General features: G+C 33.5%; 3 protein-coding genes across 3 annotated transcripts; all 3 read left to right on the top strand.

Moving 5' to 3' along the window:
* The first annotated feature begins 4,650 nt into the window (after window positions 1-4,650).
* Window positions 4,651-8,630, top strand: LOC136276569 (uncharacterized). The gene is made up of 3 exons (XM_066088936.1): window positions 4,651-6,148; window positions 6,250-6,670; window positions 8,490-8,630. The coding sequence occupies exons 1-2, from the start codon at window positions 5,617-5,619 to the stop codon at window positions 6,654-6,656; spliced, it is 939 nt and encodes a 312-aa protein (XP_065945008.1). The 5' UTR covers window positions 4,651-5,616; the 3' UTR covers window positions 6,657-6,670; window positions 8,490-8,630.
* LOC105326751 (heavy metal-binding protein HIP) lies at window positions 8,247-9,507 on the top strand. Its single transcript, XM_020066555.3, has 2 exons — window positions 8,247-8,915; window positions 9,021-9,507. The coding sequence occupies exons 1-2, from the start codon at window positions 8,432-8,434 to the stop codon at window positions 9,443-9,445; spliced, it is 909 nt and encodes a 302-aa protein (XP_019922114.3). The 5' UTR covers window positions 8,247-8,431; the 3' UTR covers window positions 9,446-9,507.
* Window positions 9,508-10,397: 890 nt separating this feature from the next.
* LOC105326723 (thioredoxin-like protein 1) lies at window positions 10,398-19,957 on the top strand. The gene is made up of 9 exons (XM_011426896.4): window positions 10,398-10,583; window positions 12,184-12,280; window positions 12,932-13,102; window positions 14,260-14,382; window positions 14,975-15,041; window positions 15,425-15,518; window positions 17,005-17,083; window positions 18,175-18,279; window positions 19,799-19,957. The coding sequence occupies exons 1-9, from the start codon at window positions 10,483-10,485 to the stop codon at window positions 19,826-19,828; spliced, it is 867 nt and encodes a 288-aa protein (XP_011425198.2). The 5' UTR covers window positions 10,398-10,482; the 3' UTR covers window positions 19,829-19,957.
* Window positions 19,958-21,443: the final 1,486 nt, after the last annotated feature.

Raw genomic sequence — 21,443 nt, 5'->3', positions numbered from 1 at the left:
ATAATGACTTTGTTTATTTTTTGCCAACATTTTCAAACAAATTTTCGTCAAAGATTTCTCAGCAGCTATTTATCGGAGATGCTTTAAATTTTTACACAGTATTTTTTAAGGCATGCCATATCGTGGGATATATTTTTGTACCAATCGGACGTCATCTTCCTGTTAAATGAGTACTTTGTTTATTTTAACCAAAATTTTCAAACAAATTTTCCTCAAAGATTTCTCAGCAGCTATTTATCGCAGATGCTTGAAATTTTAACACACTATTTGTTTAGGCATGTCATATTGTGGGATATATTTCTGTACCAATCGGATGCCAGATTTCTGTTATATGACGACTTTGCTTATTTTTTAACCAAATTTTCAAACAAATTTTCGTCAAAGATTTCTCAGCAACTATTTATCACAGATGCTTGGAATTTTAACACAGTGTTTGTTAAGGCATGCCATATCGTGGGATATATTTTTGTACCAATCGGACGTCAACTTATTGTTAAATGACGACTTTGCTTATTTTTTAACCAAAATTTTCAAACAAATTTTCGTCAAAGATTTCTCAGCAGCTATTTATCGCAGATGCTTGAAATTTTAACACACTATTTGTTTTGGCATGCCATATTGTGGGATATATTTTTGTATCAATCAGACGTCAACTTCCTGTTAAATAATGACTTTGTTTATTTTTTGCCAAAATTTTCAAACAAATTTTCGTCAAAGATTTCTCAGCAGCTATTTATCGGGGATGCTTTAAATTTTTACACAGTATTTTTTAAGGCATGCCATATCGTGGGATATATTTTTGTATCAATCGGACGTCATCTTCCTGTTAAATGAGTACTTTGTTTATTTTAGCCAAAATTTTCAAACAAATTTTCCTCAAAGATTTCTCAGCAGATATTTATCGCAGATGCTTGAAATTTTAACACACTATTTGTTTAGGCATGCCATATTGTGGGATATATTTCTGTACCAATCGGATACCAGCTTTCTGTTAAATGTCGACTTTGCTTATTTTGCATATTCACATCAGAGCGGGGGTATCACTAGTGAGCATTGGCTCACAGATATCTTTTTTTTTTGGGGGGGGGGGTGTCAAAGGGTGTGGGGTCTAACATTGAACCTTGTAGGAAGAATCGTAGACTCTATTGTAAACGGGCAAAGATAATAATATAGGGTTTTCATAATCATATATTGACTGTTACTGGCAATATATAGGGGTTATTAGATCCGACCCCTGGGGTCATCCCAACCCCCTAGGAATTTGAAATTACCATATATCTCAGAAACTGTTATTATCATGACCCCTAAACCATATATATTCATGTTTCTGATGTCAAGGAGCATCAAATGTTATGTAGGTCATGGGCCCTGTGGGTGGTACTGACCCCCTCAAACAGCAAGTCACTTTATATCTTCAAAACAGTTGAGATCCCCACCCTTAAACCATATATATTCTTGTTCCTTGTGTCAAGGGGCATCAAACGGTATGTAGGTCATGGGCCCCAGGGGTGGTCATGACAGCCCTCGAACAAGAAGTGCACGAATATCTAAAAACGGTTGATATCCCCACCCCTTAACCATATATTTTCTTGATCCTTAAAGGGCATCAAAAGGTATGTAGGTAATGGGCCTCAGGGTTAAATTTAATTTTTCAAAACCGTAAGGAACATCAATAGAACAGTTCCTATCATATCCCAAGATATGATGTGTCTATCCATTAAATCATAAAAGGAGTTCTAGGATCTATGTTTTTTTTAAGTCATAAATGTCAATTTTCTGCTACTTTTTGACTCCCTGGATGAAATTTAAATTTTGAAAACCTTACTGCACATCTATAGTACACTCTCTATTATATCCCAAGATATGATGTGTCTATCCATTAAATCATAAGAGGAGCTCTTGGATCTATGGGTTTTTTTTTTAAGTTATAAACGTCTATTTTCTGCTACTATTTGACTCCCTGGACGAAATTAAATTTTTAAAACCTTACTGCACATCTATAGAACAGTCCCTATCATATCCCAAGATATGATGTGTCTATCCATTAAATCATAAGAGGAGCTCTTCGATCTATGTTTTTTTTAAGTGATAAACGTCAATTTTCTGCTACTTTTTGACTCCCTGGATGAAATTTAAATTTTTAAAACCTTATTGCACATCTATACGACAGCCCCAATTATATCCCAAGAGATGACGTAGCTACTCCAAAAGTTGTAAAAGGAGTTCTGGGAACCATACTTTTTTTGCAAAAAAAACGTCATTTTTGTTGCCCACTAATTCCCTTAATAAAGAAAAAAAATTCTGGAACCTCTTCACACCTCAATATGACACCCCCAATCATTTTCTAGATCATTTGGCTACTGCCCAAAAAAATGACGTTTTTGAAACCATTTTTTTTGGTAAAAAAAAACGTCATTTTTTTAGCCATTAAATGACCCCCAGGACAAAATTGAAAATTCCGAAACCTTATTGCGCATCTATAGGATACCCCTAAACATATTCCACAAGATGATTTGTCTACTGTTGAAAATGTAGGAGTAGTTCGAGGAAGAAGGTTTTTTGTGAAAAAACGTCATTTTTTACCAATTATTTGACCCCCAGGACTATCAGAGAATTTTGGAAACCTTTATACAAAACAATATGATACCCCAAAACAAACTCCAAGAGTTCAGTTTGCTGGTTTATAAGATGTAAGAGCAGTTTGAGAAATTAAAACGTGACAGACGGACGGACGGACGGACGGAACAGAATAACAACAATTAGCCCGAACTTTCTTTAGAAAGTGCGGGTATAATTATAACAATAGCTAAAACAATATCGATATCACATGGCACCATCATATGTTTTTTTATTATTTTAATCTATAGCTATTGAACAAAATGGCTACATATTTAGAATTTTTGGTATTGAAATGAAATATTTAAGGAATAAGGAATTATTTTCTATATGGGGTGATAATTTCGGTCGGTGCGCGGTCAAATCCAATAAAGTCCGGATGGCTTTATGATAGATTTGACCACGTTCCGACCGAAATCAACACCTCATAATATTCAAAGAATGATTCCTTATTGCCTATATTAATATTATTTCAATTTTTGACACTTTCAAACAAAATCAAATTAAAGCCACTATTTCTTTTTCATGTAGCACATGCTATGTATTACTACGCAGCACAGCCAATACCTTTTTTCGGTTATGCTATAAGACACGCCCATTTTGTGTCACTCATGTTTATGAAGTTATTGGATTTTAGGGTTCAAAAATGATTCATAATGTTATCACGGACAAAGACAGTTGAAAATGTAAATATACATTGTTCTAATTACACTATTTTATGTCGCTAAACTCCAATTTCCATTTACTCTCCATAATATGTTTTTTGGGCTTGTTATCAGTAGTATTTTGTAGAAGATTTTGTTTTAGTGATATCTTTTAGTTCTCCTTGTAATTTAGAAATTCATGTTTTGTATTCATTTACCCCCCCCCCCCCCCCCGCTTGTATCATTATGTATTTTAGAATGAAAAACGTTTTTCAGTGTTAAACATTCACAAAGATAATTTCTTTTTTATTGGGAGTTGATTTGAATCAACTCCCCTGTGCAGTTACTCTGGCAAACCGAAAGTGAAACAGTGTTTGGACCTAAGCCCAAATCATCACCGCTGACAAGACTTAGATCTTAAAAATAATAGATAAATTCGGTATACTTTATGCTGTACCATTGTTTTTCAAGGAAACGTTTTTATAAATACCTTGAAAATAGTCAGATTTTTTATAGTACGAACAATTTAATTACTTTTTGTAGTCATGTGTATTCCTACGCCAGAGTTCAATATACTCTCGTTCAACCAGACGCTCGGCTGTATCCGTAAATCTCCGACAAGCAGGGAGTCTGGTTGAACAAAACTAGAGTTCAATATTGCAGGGATCCAGACGTGTACAATTTTTAAAAACATTTCGATTATTGATACACAGTTTGATTGAATTAATTCTAACTTTAAATATTACACAACATGATTCATCAGGGGTTTTCTCGAAATTCTTGTCGGAAAAGTTCGAGAATTCATATTATAAAAATTGTGCGTAATTCAAATACAAATTAGAAACTACTTGCCATGCAAAATAACATATCGTTGATTTTAAAATTGATAATAATCGATAAAATCAACTCCTGACAGTACTTCAGTACTTTGATTTTAATATAGTAGCTATTTCAATGAGCGACTTAATACCATTATGATTCACAAGGTAACAACCAGTTTATTCGCCGTGATTCAGCACGCGGCTTTAATAGCAATGAACTGGAATTAGGCCCAATAATTGTATATTCTCAAATATATCTACAAAATACAATGTAAATTTTAAATTTAAATACATATGAAGTATACTTCATCGTACGCACATGTACCTATAAACAAAAAAAATCGTGTTCGAAAGGGTTGATCGCTCTTCGATGACTTGTCTATACCTGATCGGTATAATATATATATACTACAACCAAACAACTACTTATATAGCTGCGCTTAAAGAAGTAGTCCGTAAAACTATAACTTTCAGAAATTTATATAAAGGGCACTTCATTTCTCAAGATAGGTAGTGTTTATCAATTCAGGGTAGACAAATGGATTATAGATACAGTTTACATGTAAAATAAAAACCGGTTTCCTGTCACATTGAAAGCTTTTCACTTGTTTAGATAAATTAACCAGTATTCAAACATACCATGCAGTCATATTCTACGATGGATAATAAAGTTTCGCACTGTTTATTTTTTTATATTCATTATTTATTTGCAGCAACGGTTTCTCCAACTGGTCAAATTGCCATCAGACACGTCATTGGTTATAAAAAAGAGACTGTCATAGTGAGATATCACCCTTCATGCTTTTTTGGATTGGATCACTTTGCACCGAATTTGGTCATTTCATAATATTTAACCAATGCTCTATACCTCAAAAGGTACATAGAAAAAAAATAATAGGTGATTGTTTGGGACAACTTTTACCACTGTACATGTACATTATCTTACAAGGTAAGCAAAATTGGTTTTCATACTGACACACGGATAAGAAACAGATTATCGATGTCGTATAGAACAAATCTAGAAACTTGATTTATTTTAGAGTATATCAAATTGCATTGTTGCATTGAGTATCACGTAGCACGATGATATGATTATATTTAATCTCTTAATTCCAACCATATCAGTCAACTTTTATTATATCTCGTTTTTAATTTTTATTATAATATCGCGATGATTTAGCATGAGAGGGAATTGTGACAATCATTTTTTGTTTCAAAAGAAAAGTTAACAATACATTTCTCGACAATGTAGATTATCGAATTAAATCTCTGTTTGAGTGGATAGCCTCCAATAGCCATACACACTGGTAATTTGAGAATGATTTCCAAACCATTTATATACTTGTTTTATTATTTTTCATTTACCGTATCAAATTTAACTCTTATAATTAATGTAAGTAAGAGAACAATATAAAACCTATCGAAAAACGGAAATATTTCGTAGCAAATTCAGAAATCATGTTAATGTTTCTTATCTGTTCATCACCTTTATAAGGAAAGCTATATACCATAACTAGAATTCAGTGCATTTCAACATGGCGTACTTACTGATATTGTCACTGCTTTCTCTGTGTGTTATTTGGAGTCCTGCTACAGCAAACCAAGGTGATGGTGGCGTGGACAAGATGGAGGACCGCTTTAGAACGATGGAGAGGAAAATAAACCAATACATGGAAGAAAATGGTCGCCTGAAGACGATGGAAAAAAAACTTTACCAATACATGGAGAAACTTGACCGCCTAAAGACAATGGAAAGGAAACTTAACCAATACATGGACGAACATGGTCACCTCTTACAACAGAATCAAGAACTACAGAGACGGGTCTCTGAGACTGAGAAAAAGAATGAAGAGTTGACGACAAAGATAGGTACTCTTAAGGAAACTGTTAAGAAAATACAACAAAGCAATGCCAAATGTCAAATGGATGTAAAGCAACTATCTAAATTCTTTGGAGAACATTCGTATAGTTTCACTGAAAATTCTCAAAAACTGAATGAAACTACCAAACTAGATAGTGACGGGCTTCTTTCCATCTCGACAAGTAATCCCATTCATAAAAGAATCGGTAAGGCTGATATTTAGATTTATACATTTAAACATACCAGTGTTACACTAGATACGAGGATTTTACAGCTCAATATTTCATGTCATGTCATTTAATTCTAGCAACGGTTGCTCCAGCTGATCAAGTCGCATTCTATACCTATCTATCAGCAAGCACCGCAGCCAACCTCCCTTCCAAACACATATTAGTTTTTGACCACGTTGTATTGAACAAAGGTCAAGGGTATCACCAGGACGACGGTATCTTTATTGTTCCAAGCCACGGCGTCTATGTATTTGCCTGGACTGTTGGTGTCCAATACCATGGATGGACACCTTTAGAAATAGTGGTCAACGGAGTTGTATTTGGATCCACTTTTGTAAACGGTGGTGCTGATGATTGGGACTTCAGCACTGGGATTGTTGTAGTAGAGATACATACCGGGGACCATGTCTACATCCGTATGGCAGAAACAGGACGAGAGTTAGTACACAGCAACTGGAGAGGAAGAACATCTTTCTCGGGATGATGGAAACTGTTCTAGTAATTATATTGATTAAAAAATAAGCACATTATTTTATTTGTAGTTATTAAAAAAAACTTTGAAAATTTATTGATATTTAGTATTTCACTTCACCAAACCAAATAGTGTATAAAATTTATAAAAAGAAAAAAAAATGAGTTTAATTCATGTATGAAAAGTGTCAAACCATGTTTTCAGCCCATGGCACGCTTTTCTGCATTTTAAATGAGTTTTTTTTATTTGGAGGTCACAAAATATATCCTTGTAATTTTTAAAGGAAATATATATTCTATTTGATGGTTTTAATCACGAGAAAAATGCTATGCATACCTTTGTAATATAACTCATACTGAATGAATTCATGTGTTAATAAATGTCAAAATGCTAAAGAAGTTCAATTAAAAAATAAGGAATGCAGGACTATGAGTGATGATCTTGATCGCTCTACGTTGTGTTACTATATAAGCAAGCTCAATTGATTTATGTACTGACACACTGATAAGAAACAGATTGTCAATGTCGTGTAGAACAATTCTAGAAACTTGGTACATTTTAGACTATATTATATAATTGCATTGTTGCAAAATGGCACGATTGTGTGTTTATATTTTATATCTTGTCACCAAATCAATCAAATTTTGAAATTGCTACTTTTGAATTGCCATCATAATATCACAATGTTTAAGTGTAAGAGTAAGTAATAAATATCATGTTTTGCAACAAAGGCAAAAATATACGGACACTTTTGAATATTGAATAAAATATCTCAGCGAGCATAAAACTTCAAATTATATTAATAATAGATCATGGGAGGGTCAGACATTGTGCTCTGTTCCAAGATATCCTTGATTCACATTTTCTTCAGTTATATACTCATATCTATAAATCAAAACAATGTTCATTTAAAAGTATGAAACATTTCAAAGATTTATCTTTTGAAACGCTCTTTCCAGCTAATTATCTGGCTTTAATACATGGCTAAAAGGTATTATGTCTACGGAGATTTTGCTTTGCAACAGACCCGGATAATGTAGAAAAATTGTGCGAGGCATTTCCAGTGAGTTCCGAATGAAGAAAAGATGTCAACATTAAACTTTCCAATTATTAATCTTCTTTCGTTCCTTTGAACTTTTTTGAATTCGACCTAATAAGCTGCATAAGTATCTTGGGACAGACTGTAGCCTTTTAGATTTTTAAAAATAAATGTATTTCAATTACTAACATATTTAATATGAAGTACTAATATCGACTATATAACAGATTCAAAGCAATGATTCCTTCCAGTTGTTTGTCAAACAGAATATGCCACTCAGATATAATATCATAAAAAGCTTTCCTCCAAAATAATCATCTGACTTTTTTATTTATAAAAAAAGTATGCTGCCCGATTAAACAGGTTTAAATCCAAAAATAGACACACAAATCAAATGTAATCACAGGGAAAGTCTCAAAATTAAAAACATCATACTATCCTGAATTCATGATTATTGATAAAAAATATTTGTTAACTGTTTTTAGAATTTAAAACACATACATAACACTATTGTGAAAACAATTGTTTTTTAGCCTATTGCAGTACCTTTATTTCTTCGAAGTTTATGAGCAAAGATCATAACGTGTAAAAATATTTGGAAATAAGATTTTTTTATATTACATTTGAAGTAATTAAAATAAGAAAATTCGTTGACTTCACACGTATGTGTCCTATTCCTTATCAGTGATTTCTGCAAGTAAGTGCATGAAGATATCATATACTACTAGAATTTGAACTTTGGTTGAACATGGCGTCTTTCCTGATACTGTCAGTGTTTTCTCTTTGTCTTTTTCCACGTCCTGCAGCTACAGCCTCACAAGGTGATGATCGTGTGGACAAAATAGAGGACCGACTGTGGAAGCTGGAGGGGAAACTTAATCAATACATAGAGGAAAATGGTCACCTGAAGAAGATGGAAAGGAAACTAAACCAATACATGGAGGAACATGGCCGCCTCCAACAACAGAATCAAGAGCTACAAAGATGGGTCTCTAAGACTGAGAAAAAGAATGGCGAGTTGACAATCAAGATAAGTTCTCTTGAGGAAAAAGTCAAGGAGATTCAGCAGAGTAATGACAAATGTCAGATTGACATAAAACAGTTATCTACAATTATTGAGGATAATTCTGATAGTTTCATTTTCAATAACGATCAAATGAATGGATCAACCCCATCGAATAGCAACGAAGTGAAATCGTTCTCATCGCATACTTATATCCGAAAAAGAATTGGTAGGACTGTATTTAATGTATCTATTATTATTATCAATGATATGAAATATAAGAATCTTTTACATTTTGAAAACACTTTACTTATGAATTAACCTTTTACCTTAGTTCCAGCAACGGTTGCTTCCACCGAGCAAGTAGCTTTCTACGCCTATATGTCTACAAACACGCAAGCAAATCTTCGGCAACATCACACACTGATATATGACGTGGTAAAAATCAACAAAGGTCAAGGTTATCACCAGGACGACGGTATCTTTACTGTCCCAAGTTCGGGTGTCTATGTGTTTGCATGGACTGTGGCTATTCAAACTCACGGATGGGCGAGTGTGGAAATAGTAGTCAACGGGGTAGTTTTCGGGTCCACATTTGCAGATGGTACTCTTAGTGATTGGGAGCATGGTTCTGGGATCGTCGTGGTCGAGACGCATACTGGGGACCACGTCTACGTACGCATGCAAGAAAACGGGAATGGAGTAGTTAACAGCAATGCAAGGGGAAGAACGTCCTTTTCGGGATGGAAACTGTTCTAATATGATGTAAACTAAGAAATATATATGGTTTATTAAACACACAAGTCTTACATCCTTTTTATAACAGGTTAAATTTTTTTCTTTGAAATAAGAAAAAGTGCAATGTGGTTTTTTTTTTAAATTCTGAAACGACGCGGTTATAGTGTGACATAACCAGCATTTTCAGGCGGGTATATCGTGTAATAAGTATAGCCGCATAGATAATACTTGATCAGCATCATGCAAACTTAATTAAAATTAACAGACGAATAATGCAAATATCAGGAAAAAAACATTGTTATAAATGTTGCTTTTATTAATAATCTATTCTATTACGAGTCAATACACGGAGAAAATCGGAATGACTGGAAATATTGAAAGACGTACATGTACAGGCTCGACTCCTCATCAGGTTTTCGACTTCGATCATAATTTTATCAAGAATATCTGGTTCTTCATAAAATGATATAAAAATATATCAATATTTGATGCACACGTTTACACAGTTTTGGAGATGCGGTGTGAATGTAAGGAGACCAACCAGTCTCTATTATCGGTCATCATTTCAGTTTTAAAATTCGATACTGACTAATCAATAAAACACATGCAAACTGCAAACTGTTCACTGCGTTTTATACCACTGGTATTTTTTTTAAATGAATGAACAGAAGATTTTTTTTAATGTACATTCAATGAAACACTTTGTTTAGTGCGTACAAATGGTCTAAATGGTTTTTTTTATTTTAATCAACAGCATTTAATTTTTATTTTTTTATTTTTAACACACTTAAATTAACCATGACTTGGAATACCATTTATATCATTTCACTCAAATTTTCCAGCTACTTATATAGAACAACGTCTATTTGTTCTAATTTTAAGGGTTATTCGAGCGCCAACAGTTTCTAATGTAGTAATGAACATAAACACAATTCGGAAATTTTAGTTCACGACCGAGCAAGTTTTATTTTTAGTGCACTTCTCAAATCTCGCGAAGGTTCGAGACTTCAGAAAAACCGGCATTATTGCTTCATCATAAACACAACAACTCAGAAAAAATGACGGGGACTGTCCGAATGGTGACTGAGGATTCACAGTTCCAACCGGAACTAGCGAACGCCGGGACGAAGCTCGTGGTTGTGGACTATTACGCCACATGGTGAGTTTAAGACCCCCCCCCCCCGCTGAACATCAAACATCACAAAACATAGTACAAACATAGTACACTGCACTTTCCGTTATAAAGGGATTGATTCGGTTTCTGTATCATATAATTTTATATCAAAAAAATATATCAAAAGCGTCTCTCAATTATAAATGAACACAATATCTTAGGCGTATGTGTGATGTGGTATTAGATGAAGAGGAAATTCGAATTTCGACGTGTACAACATGATACAAATTATTCAAAGTATAATTACGGTTATGAGGATATACAAACCAAATTTTTTGTGTGACTGCATAGGCTACACAGCTACATTAAAGTTTTGGTTTTTGTATCCTCATTACCGTAATTATACTTTGAATCTCTAATTTACTTACAATATACACTGTGAGTCATAGTTTTGATTGATTTTGATAGATATTCGGCCAAGTTTGGTATTTCGACAGGCACTCTTCATGCTTTTATTCCGTGAATCTTGGGACAGTCCTTCATTATTTATGTCTATCTTCTGTCCCAAGATATCCTGGCTTCAGATTTTGCTTGATAACTCGATATTGTGGCTAAAAAAATCAGTGTACGAACTACGGAGATTTGGTAAGGCAACAGACATTAAAAATACTTGGATGGTTAACAGAAAATCAGCCATTTCAGTCACTTGTTGTAGTTACATTTCTGCATCCTTGCTAGTTAAGGGTTTTCGGTCCGCCTTGCTCCCCATAAACCCTTGGCAGATCTCATTATGAGAACTCTGTGATTGGGTGGCCCTATCTAGCAAGTCTTTTAAAGTTTATATATAAGCACTTGTTAACAACGCTGCAATCGGATCAGCTACTCGCAGCTGCAACCAATCATTAAACAGAGCTTGTTGCTGAGTTTTCGTAATGAGATCTGCCAAGGGTTTATGGAGAGCGAAATGGACCTAAAACCCTTGGCTATAGAGGATGTATTTCTGCCCACAATTTAACAGCTTAGTAATTATTCTGACTGCTGTATACTGTCTCAAGATATCCCTGCAGATGTCTCAAGATACCCCTGCAGATGTCTCAAGATATCCCTGCAGATGTCTCAAGATATCTTCGAGAACATTTTGCTTAATTGCACAATATTTAAATATTCCTTGGAATTCAAAAATAGTTCATACAATATTATGTAAAAATACTGTGGAATCATTATATTTCATGGTGGCTCAATTTTCGTGGAATTCGTGGGTACCTCTCATCAACGAATTAACATCCCCCACAAATTAATAAAGTCATATTCCTTTTGTATGTATACGAAAATACACGAAATCACGTCCCCACGAACCTGTAAAATTTAAGCAATCCACGAAAATTGGCCCCCACGAATTTTAATGATTCCACAGTACCAACATTTCTCCTTTGAAATGCCACCTGTCAGGTGTCAATACACAGCTTAAAATAAAAAGTGTACACAACTAGATCTCTATTGGGATTTTGTATAGGAACAGATTTGAAAACATTAAATAATAGTGCATTTCGAGTGACTTCTGATTGGCTTGAGTATGTATAAATGTGTCTAAAACTGTGCAAATAACAAATTATATTTTATTGACTTTGTGTCTTTTCCTGTTTAGGTGTGGACCCTGTCGTAGAATTGCCCCTGTGTATGGGGAGCTGAGCCTTAAGTACCCCAATGTTGTTTTCTTGAAAGTCGATGTGGACCAGTGTCAGGTAAATCAAATTCATGGGTCAGTATAAGGAGAGAACAAATATGTGAAAAGAGAGAGAGAGGAGAGAGAGAGAGAGAGAGAGAGAGAGAGAGAGAGAGAGAGAATAAAGGTGTAGAGATAAACAACAAGTATTTGTAGAAAGATAGAACATGTGTATTATGTATCAAATAAAGAGATAAACAGCAAATATGTGTAGAGAGATAGAACACACATGTGTATTAATGAGAATGACAAGAAAAATCGAGGGATATACAGCAAATATGAGTAAAAAATAAAGAGATAATGTAAGTAAGGAGAAAGAGAGAACAAATATAAGGACAGAGTTTGGTACAGAGAGGAGAGAGAGATTTGTACAGAGGAGAGAGAGATTTGTGCAGAGAGACAACAAATACCGGTATACGAAGGAAAAAACATCAGACATTGCGGTGTCCTGTATGCGTGGTATAAACTGGTTTATTTTAAGTAAACAATTGCCATGTCAGCTCTTTTACATGCTGTTTGACAAAAACATGAAAAAGAAATTTATATATATTTTCTCAAATTCATTTATCATGGCAGCCAGCAGCAACAATTACATTAATTGAGCACATTGAGAGAATTTATAATTTTAGTTAATAACGACGAATCTTTTACTTTCTATCAATTGACACAGGAAACAGCTCAAAGTCAAGGAGTCACAGCTATGCCTACTTTCATTTTCTACAAAAACAAAGTGAAAGTAGACGAGATGAAGGGGGCCGATGCTGCTGCTCTGGAGGAGAAGATCAAGCGCCTGATGGGTGATGGAGAGGAGGGAGCAGATGAGGTCACGGTGAAGGGGCATGTAAGTGTGATTACATTACATTACATATTACACTCCATTACAATCATTACATCATATACATTACATCTAATGGGAGGTGAAGAGAAGGAGTCATTGTCTCAGCAAAGGGCCACATACACATGATTACATTACATAGCATTACAGAGCAAATATATAATTACGCATGGTAAAGTCTTTACATTATGTCTGAGTGGAGATATAAAGGACGGGACAGTTGAAGACATTGTTAACAGTTAGTGTAAATACTTGTACAGGGGTTGAAATATTCCAGGAAAACTCACTAGCCCAGGGGCTACTAGTCAGTAAAAAATTACTAGCCCAAAGTTCAAATCAGCTAGCCCAACCATTTTAAGATGCAAAATAAAAATACATGTATAACACAATTACTGCTGTTTATTTTATTTTGAAATGAATTCTTCTCAGAGACAACACATTTTATGTTCAAACTTTTTTCATATCATAATACAGTTCATATCATAATACAGTTCTGAGTTCTGATTTGCTAGCCCGATGGACTATCAGTTGGTAAAAATGAGCATGCCCGAGTTTTAAACTGACTAGCCCCGGGCGTCGGGCTACCATATATTTCAACCCCTGCTTGTAATTACATCATGTAACTTGGTGGGGGGGGGGATGGGGGTTAACATTGAAACAGTCAGGCATATACAATTACGGTAATTATAAGGGGCTACTGCTAACTGATCATCCGATCATAACTTATACACATTATATAATATTGTTCATTTTAATCATAACAGTGCCAGTAAATGTATGACATAAAGTTGGCTATTGGCTATAAATGAACCAAAAATCATATAAACATAATGCAGTTTAATCTTTGACAGAGTTTCGAAGTTTTTACTGACTTTATTATGTTAAAATTTTGATTGAGTTTGTCAAGACAAAATTTATACTAAGTTTACTGAGATTGATACTTGACTTGTTTTGGTTTTTAGTTTTGGCTAAGTTTGCCAAATTAAATTTTGAGTTTGCTGAGTTTATCTTTGACTAAGTTTGATGTATTTAATTTTTTGAGCAACTTTGTAAAATTAGATCTCTAGGTTTGTCAAATTGAATTATTTTCTGAATTTGATCTCCAACTGAGTTTGTTCTTTAACTCTGAGTGTGCTGAGATTGATCTTTTACTCACTTGACAGATGGACCTAGCCTCAATGATCAACAAGTCTGGCTGTGAGTGTCTGAACGAGTCAGACGAACACACACTGAGTCACGCACTCACCACAAAGGGAGGCTACCTGGAGTCCGACTGTGATGAGCAGGTAACTACCCACTGCCGGTACTGTAAACAATTATACATACTGCCTGTACTGTAAACAATTATACATACTGCCTGTACTGTAATTACTTACACATATTTGTTTTGGCTGTGTATTCTTTTAGGCATTTTTGGTCAAAACCATCTTTTGCTCAATCAAGTACATTTCTTTAAACTGTAAACAAATACATTGCTAAATGCTCATTTTTAATTGATTTCTTGTATAAAATCAGATATGTGCAGAATTAATATAGGTTAATGTCTTGAAAATCAGACTAAATATTGTACTTACTAAACATATACATTTACAGTATCTTCTCTCTCTCTCTCTCTCTCTCTCTCTCTCTCTCTCTCTGTTTTTCTCATATAGTTGACTAGAAATATGATTTTGATATTGATTACATACAGATGTCATTACCCATTTGTTGTCAATTTTCTCCTATTAATAACAGTAATTTCATCTTTTGCTTTCTTTTGTTTTTTCATCTCCTAGACTCTTTTGGGATCATTATTTTCAGTACTCTCTAAATATTGATTTATAAGTTTAATTTGTAAATAAATAGATTTTGTAATTGAAGTTCAACTTCTGCTTTCAGTTACTTATCAGTGTGGAGTTTACACAGAGTGTAAAGTTACATTCCCTGAAGCTTTACGCCCCAGAAGGTAAAGTGTAAATTGTAATTGTAAACCTCATCACAATCCATATGAAACATATTTGAAGAGGAAATGAAAAATGTTTTAGTTTCGAATGCAATATGAAGCTGGCATTCAAAGGACCGATGAATCTCTGTAACATTATCTCATTTAAAAGAATTAACACATCTTTATTGATTGAAAAAAACATATCCATCAATTTAGAAAGTAACATCATACATTTATAGAATTTACAATGATAGACATTCAAAATAATAAGATACATGCATTACACAAATTTCTAGCTTGCTATTAAAATATTAACTATTTTCACCAAACCTTGAAAAAGAAAATATTTCATCTACATGTAATGTAAAAAAACCCAGAAAAAACATTGTAATTTTTTTTTAAAGAGAACGGGCCAAAGATGGTGAAGATCTTCCAGAACGTTCCCCGAGCCCTGGACTTTGATCAGGCGGAGAGTAACGAGGCAGTACAAATACTAGAGTAAGCTCCCCTTGTGTACAAATACTAGAGTAAGCTGCCCTTGTGTACAAATACTAGAGTAAACTCCCTTTGTGTACAAAAACTAAAGTAAGCTTCCTTTTTGTATAAATACAAGAGTGAGCTCCCTTTGTGTATACAAGAGTTATCATCCTTTGTGTACAGCTCCCTTTTTGTACAAATACTAGAGTGAGCTCTCTGTAAGAGTCCTTTGATTTCTTTTTAACTGATGGCTTAGTGTGTATTCTGTTTAAATGAAAAACGTGTTTTAAAACACTTTTGAACTAGCAGCCAGGTGTATTATTGTGCATATCCCCTTAACAGCTTGAAATTATATTGAATTTTTCTTTTTTCTTTTTTTTTTGGAAAAACCCATACCATTCCAAGGAAGACAGTAAATAATGTGAATTATGAAGATTTGATTTTTATAGGATACTATTTGACACTTAGTTAAAATTTGGGGCAGATATTTTACAATATGTAGTCCTAATAATTAATTCAGGTTTCAAGTATGGAACTACAATTGTTACATCAATATGCAGATAGAAAATTGGGAATAGTTTTCTTGACTCCCATTTTCTTTTAATGCATCATCAATCAAGAAGGAAAAATTAAAAGAAATAGAAATGTCTTTATAAAACTCCTAATATATAAATAGTGCCTGTTTGGGAGGGTAACAGTTGAAATTGACACCCTGAGGAAACCATTGTCAACCGACGCAAAGCAATGGTTTTCAAGGGGTGTCAATTTCAGCTGTTATCCTCCCAAACAGGCACTATTTATTTTATTATACTGAATGACTTAATTTTAGAGAATTTTTAGATTGCTTTTATATAGAGATGACGTGAATTCTACGGCGAACCGTACGCGCATAATTTACGCGCATGTAACAATTCGTTGTGTTACCTGTTGCTAAGTGTGTTGCTAGCGATAAGGGTAATAGAACGGATTATCAACTGCGTCTGAACCAATCAGATTTCAGTATTTAACATGAAAGTATAATAAATAATAAATACTAACTTAAAGCTGATCACTGCTCATAAATAAGCACTGTCCGCCATATTTTTCTTTTATCACTGCTATCCCTACAACCTCTTTACAAGCCACAGACTTCTTAGCAGTGTAAGATATTTCGATGAAGAGGTCACAGTTGTGTTGACATACATCTTGCCTCACCATGTTACTCGGTCGCAATGAAATTATCAAATTGTATGCACTTTTTTCAAGCCAGGAGAATACTAACATCAAATAAACAGGTCCATGCATTATTTACAAACAGAATTTGCATTTAGAATAAGAAATAAACGCATAAATCCAGAGACCACGAAAGGAATACTACACGTCCTGGGCTTAAAGACGGTGCCTATTTATAAACAGTGTTCAGCTTGAAAGCTCTGGGTTTTATTCAAATTCTGAAGGTCTGGTATTTCTCTAATGGTATTTAAAGTGTGTCAAGAAAGATAACTCTTCATTTCTTCTGTCTTTTTAGACTAACCCCAGCTGACTTGAAGGAGGGCACCCTAATCCCACTACGTTATGTCAAGTTCCAGAACGTCGGAAATGTCACCGTAAGTCAACAACAAAAACCAGGAGCCTTTCTTGATTTTGTATACCCCCCCCCCCCTCCTCCAAAACACCCCTCCTTTCAATCAATTAAACAGTAGGATTTTATTTTTTTTTTTTTTTTTTTTTTTTGTGAGTGAATATTTTATTGGCTCAACAATTATGGTACATATATTTTTAGAACATAATTCAAAACGTTTCACAATAGAATAAATGATAAATAGCATGGAAACAGATCAATATACTAGTACTTTGGACATGGAGCTAAAATATTAACATGGATCTAAAATATACATGCATCTTATAGTTTTTAACATGGTAGAAAGCATTGATCAGCAGTAGAATGCTTCCTGTGCTGTATTGAACTGGATATCAAGGAAGGGAGAATTGCTTAAAGAATGGGTAAAACACATCAGCCGGTTAATATATAGATTTTTCTGGAGTGATCACTTGTTGTATTATATTAAATGTGTTGTTGGTGGTTGATACTGAGAATGAAGGGAGTGACCAATGCAGGCAATACTGCTGGTTTTTTATAGCAATGGTCGCTACATGTTATTCTCAGCACTTTCAAGGTTGTATGGGACATACCTTCTATAGAAGTGAAAAATAAAATCAAGGATATTTTTTTTATTTTTTTCATTCTCAAAGTTTTTACCTATCGGCATATTACAATAGTTAGAGCGCTATCTATGAATCTATAAGCTATCAATCTGTTGAGACCTTTATAATTTTTTACTTTTCGGAAAAAAAAAATTAAAACATGTAAAAATGGGCTTGGTCATATCCAATAACGTCGAAAGAGGTCTATGATAGGTTTGATCATGCCCTGATCATAATTATCATTTCATAATGATAGCGTGATTCCTTTCTACCTATATACATATTTATATACCGTTAATTTTAAGCAATTGTACCATTATATACTAAATTATTGACATTATACATTGTATAATTATTCTAACCCTGCTCGAGTCCCATACTAAGTCATTTGACAATATATCTACATTAAACATTTGACTTGTAGTATAATCACAAAGACACTAGGGAAGGTAAAGAAAATGTTGATAGCTGTTTATTGTCTGTTTTGAATCAGGTGTTCATCAAGGACAACCAGACCGGGGCGGAGACTACACAGATTGATTATATAGGATTCGTAGGATCACCGCTAGACACCACCAATATGTCGGAATTCAAACGGGTAAGTCACCTCCAACCTCTCACCATACTTAAACATTAAAAATTTTACAAAGGCAACAGAATCAGGGAGGCTAAAGAACTCCCCCCCCCCCCCCTCACACACACACACACTTTTTTGGTAATAAGACATAACCATTAGGACAACTTCTGATTTCTTTTTCTTTTTTTCTTTTTTGCTTGTCAAAATTTCTGATAAGTCTAGTCCCCCCCCCACACACACATCCAATTTTGCTTCTGAGGCCACTGATTTTACCAAAAGTTTCAACAAGCATAGACAATACAATGTAATAACAAAATTTTTTTACATATTTTAATATGATGTTGCATAAAATTTTGCAAAAAATCTATATAGAATATTACAATTGTGTTATTCTTTACAATTCGCAATAAAAGTGAGATAACTCTCACTTGTTATAATGAATTACAAAAAGTCCAGATAAATTTTGACAATTTCAAACTGATTGCAGCACCACCTATATAATTATCTACTGTTTTTGCCAAACCTGAATATTGTTGAAATGTCTTTATATTAAAGATATAATTATATGATATATAAGATTTTGTAAATTGTTTTGATAATACCCAGTGCAAGTCATTGTCAAATGTGCATAAATTAATAAGCTTGTAATGAAGAATTTTTTCACCATATAATTTCATTAAAGCACATAATTATTTCATTTCTAGTTTAAAGAGACTTAACATTTATATCATATGGACTCAAACTTAAAAATTCTATTTACATCACATGATTTTAAAAGACAGCAGTTGTCAATGGAATTGGAATTTTATAGAAAAAAGAAGTAGTGAAAATAATTCATACACAAAAAAAGTGTCTAAGCTCTAATTGATAAGAACTTCCTACATGTACACTTGGTATGTCATAATGACCTCGGAACATTGTGTTACATATAATTGAGGCACCTGATGAAGAAGGGAAATGAAAATACTCAGGGGTTCTAGATAATGAAATATTGCTATGATTTAATAATGATACAAGTAGATTTAACAATATTTTCTCTTACAAGATATATGTAGTTCACACTTGTGTATTGTCTCTATCTGAATTGATCCTGTTTTAGCAAAATGATTTGAAATCCATTTAAGGTGGTACATATGTATGGGACATTTGTCAATATTAATGTGGAATAAAGTACATTATAATTAGAATAATTTCACAGGTTTAGAATTTTCAAATTTTGCAATATTTCACCAAAAATATGTTTTAAAAAATTTTGTAAAGGTAAAGATATTTAAATCCCCAGTTGGAATAGAACTCATGACTTTCAGATTCGTTGTGAACCCTCTTACCCACTGCGCTAAGCTGATACATGCTAATTTTGGGGGGAAAAAACTATAATTTTTAAAAAGATTACACCTGAATTTATTGTTTTAATATTTTGATAAATAGTATGTCATAACATGTAGGTGTCCCATACCACCTTCATGAACAATTCTTGTGTATTGTAAAATAATCACAGACAATTTCGTGATGACTATTTGACTTCGGATTTCTTTTACAGGTTGCTGGTAAAAAGGGAGAGAGTCACTGACACAGAGGAAATCCTAGGTTACAGAATTACGGTGGGACATTTATACTGATGGGGGAGGGGCAGATTCTGTGGCGGGGGCGGGTCGTACATCAACAGGAGGATATGGCATTCAACAACACTGAGATATTCATGTAGTTGTGCTTCAAGTGGCTAAATATTTTTTACATGTACTCTACAAACAAGACAGCACATACACTGTTTTGGGTTGGAGTTTCGAAGTTTTCCCATCATGCAATTGTTTTGTATGAAATTATGTCATGCCTTTGGAAAATGCCATACTGTTCATTTGTTCAATTGTACAGCCATCCTCGGTTTGTATACACATTAATTTGATTTTATTTCTTGACTTTGTTTCTTGAATGGGTTATAAGCTGTATATTGTGTACATCTGTATAAGGGTTAGGTAAAACTAACTTACAAAAGTAAGAATTACATGCATGCCTTGTCAGTAAATGTGATGTTCAAACAAACATGGCTTTTCTAAAGTTGTGCAATTCTTAATGTTCTGTTCTTGATGTGCAAATGAGAATTTAAATTATTTTAATAAACACTTGAAAAAAATTTTTTTGCTGAATGAATTTGTTTTATTTTTCCATATTAAAAGAAGGCAGGACGTTGATCACGTGACTTTTGTTACTATAGAATATATATAGCAATACATGTAGGTAATAATGTGGATGTCAGGTTGATTGAATCGTTTATATAATTTATAGATAAGGTGATGAAAACATCTCCATTTTTTTCCAGTTTAATACATGTATAATTTAATGGGTTGTATCAAGAAAAGTTCCCCATCTAAATTTAAATGGAGAACTTTTCTTGATACAACCCATTGGATGAGGAATTTTAACTTTAGAAAGTTAGGTGGTGAAAAATCATGCGATTGATACAATCATAGATATATTCTAAATAATATTCTATTACCTATTGGAATTATTTATAAACATTGTCACACAAATTCACAGTTCCAGAACAATGGGTAGGGGTGATTCCTATATGTAGTACTTCCGTTGAATAACAAGAAATTGGCCACAAGTTTTCATATGTTATGCCTACTAAGGTTGATATATAATATTTTAAAGAAAATTTCAGTGAACAAAGTTTACGTGCTTTAACATTTTATTCAAATTTAGAATAAAAAAACTCTAAAATTTGAATTCAATTTGTTGAATTTATCATTATTTTTTTTAATTTGATATTGCTGTGTGAATAGACCAATATTGTATTTTTCATTTCTGCTTTTAAAAATATTGAATAAAATTTGATAAAAAATTCTATCAAATTGATTTACTATTTCGGAAAATTAGAATCATCAAAGAAAAAAAAAATCATAATGCCGGAAAAGGGGCGTAATTCATATCAAACTCATATCAAACTATCTTCCGAAAATGGCCACGAAAATAATATATTTTGTAGAGGACACCTTAAGGTGGAATAACACATCATCACAAAATGGCTGACCGCTGATTGAAACGACATTTCGTTTTATTAAAAGGATTTTATTCACTAAAACATGTAATTTATAGCCGAGTGGTTAAAGTGTCGGACTTTTGATCCTACATCCCGAGTTCGAATCCCGTAGGGGGTTTTACTTACTGGAATAATTATTTTAGAT

Source organism: Magallana gigas, chromosome 1, assembly GCF_963853765.1.
Source record: "Magallana gigas chromosome 1, xbMagGiga1.1, whole genome shotgun sequence".
Classification (NCBI taxonomy): domain Eukaryota; kingdom Metazoa; phylum Mollusca; class Bivalvia; order Ostreida; family Ostreidae; genus Magallana; species Magallana gigas.
This window is presented reverse-complemented; position numbering and strand designations above follow the sequence as displayed.

Coding starts and splice junctions, on each gene's coding strand:
- LOC105326723 (XM_011426896.4), top strand. CDS start 10,483: ATGACGGGGACTGTCCGAATGGTGACTGAGGATTCACAGTTCCAACCG. Junction 14,383..14,974: donor AGTCCGACTGTGATGAGCAG/GTAACTACCCAC, acceptor TTCTGCTTTCAG/TTACTTATCAGTGTGGAGTT. Junction 17,084..18,174: donor AGAACGTCGGAAATGTCACC/GTAAGTCAACAA, acceptor GTTTTGAATCAG/GTGTTCATCAAGGACAACCA.
- LOC136276569 (XM_066088936.1), top strand. CDS start 5,617: ATGGCGTACTTACTGATATTGTCACTGCTTTCTCTGTGTGTTATTTGG. Junction 6,149..6,249: donor TCCCATTCATAAAAGAATCG/GTAAGGCTGATA, acceptor ATTTAATTCTAG/CAACGGTTGCTCCAGCTGAT.
- LOC105326751 (XM_020066555.3), top strand. CDS start 8,432: ATGGCGTCTTTCCTGATACTGTCAGTGTTTTCTCTTTGTCTTTTTCCA. Junction 8,916..9,020: donor TTATATCCGAAAAAGAATTG/GTAGGACTGTAT, acceptor CTTTTACCTTAG/TTCCAGCAACGGTTGCTTCC.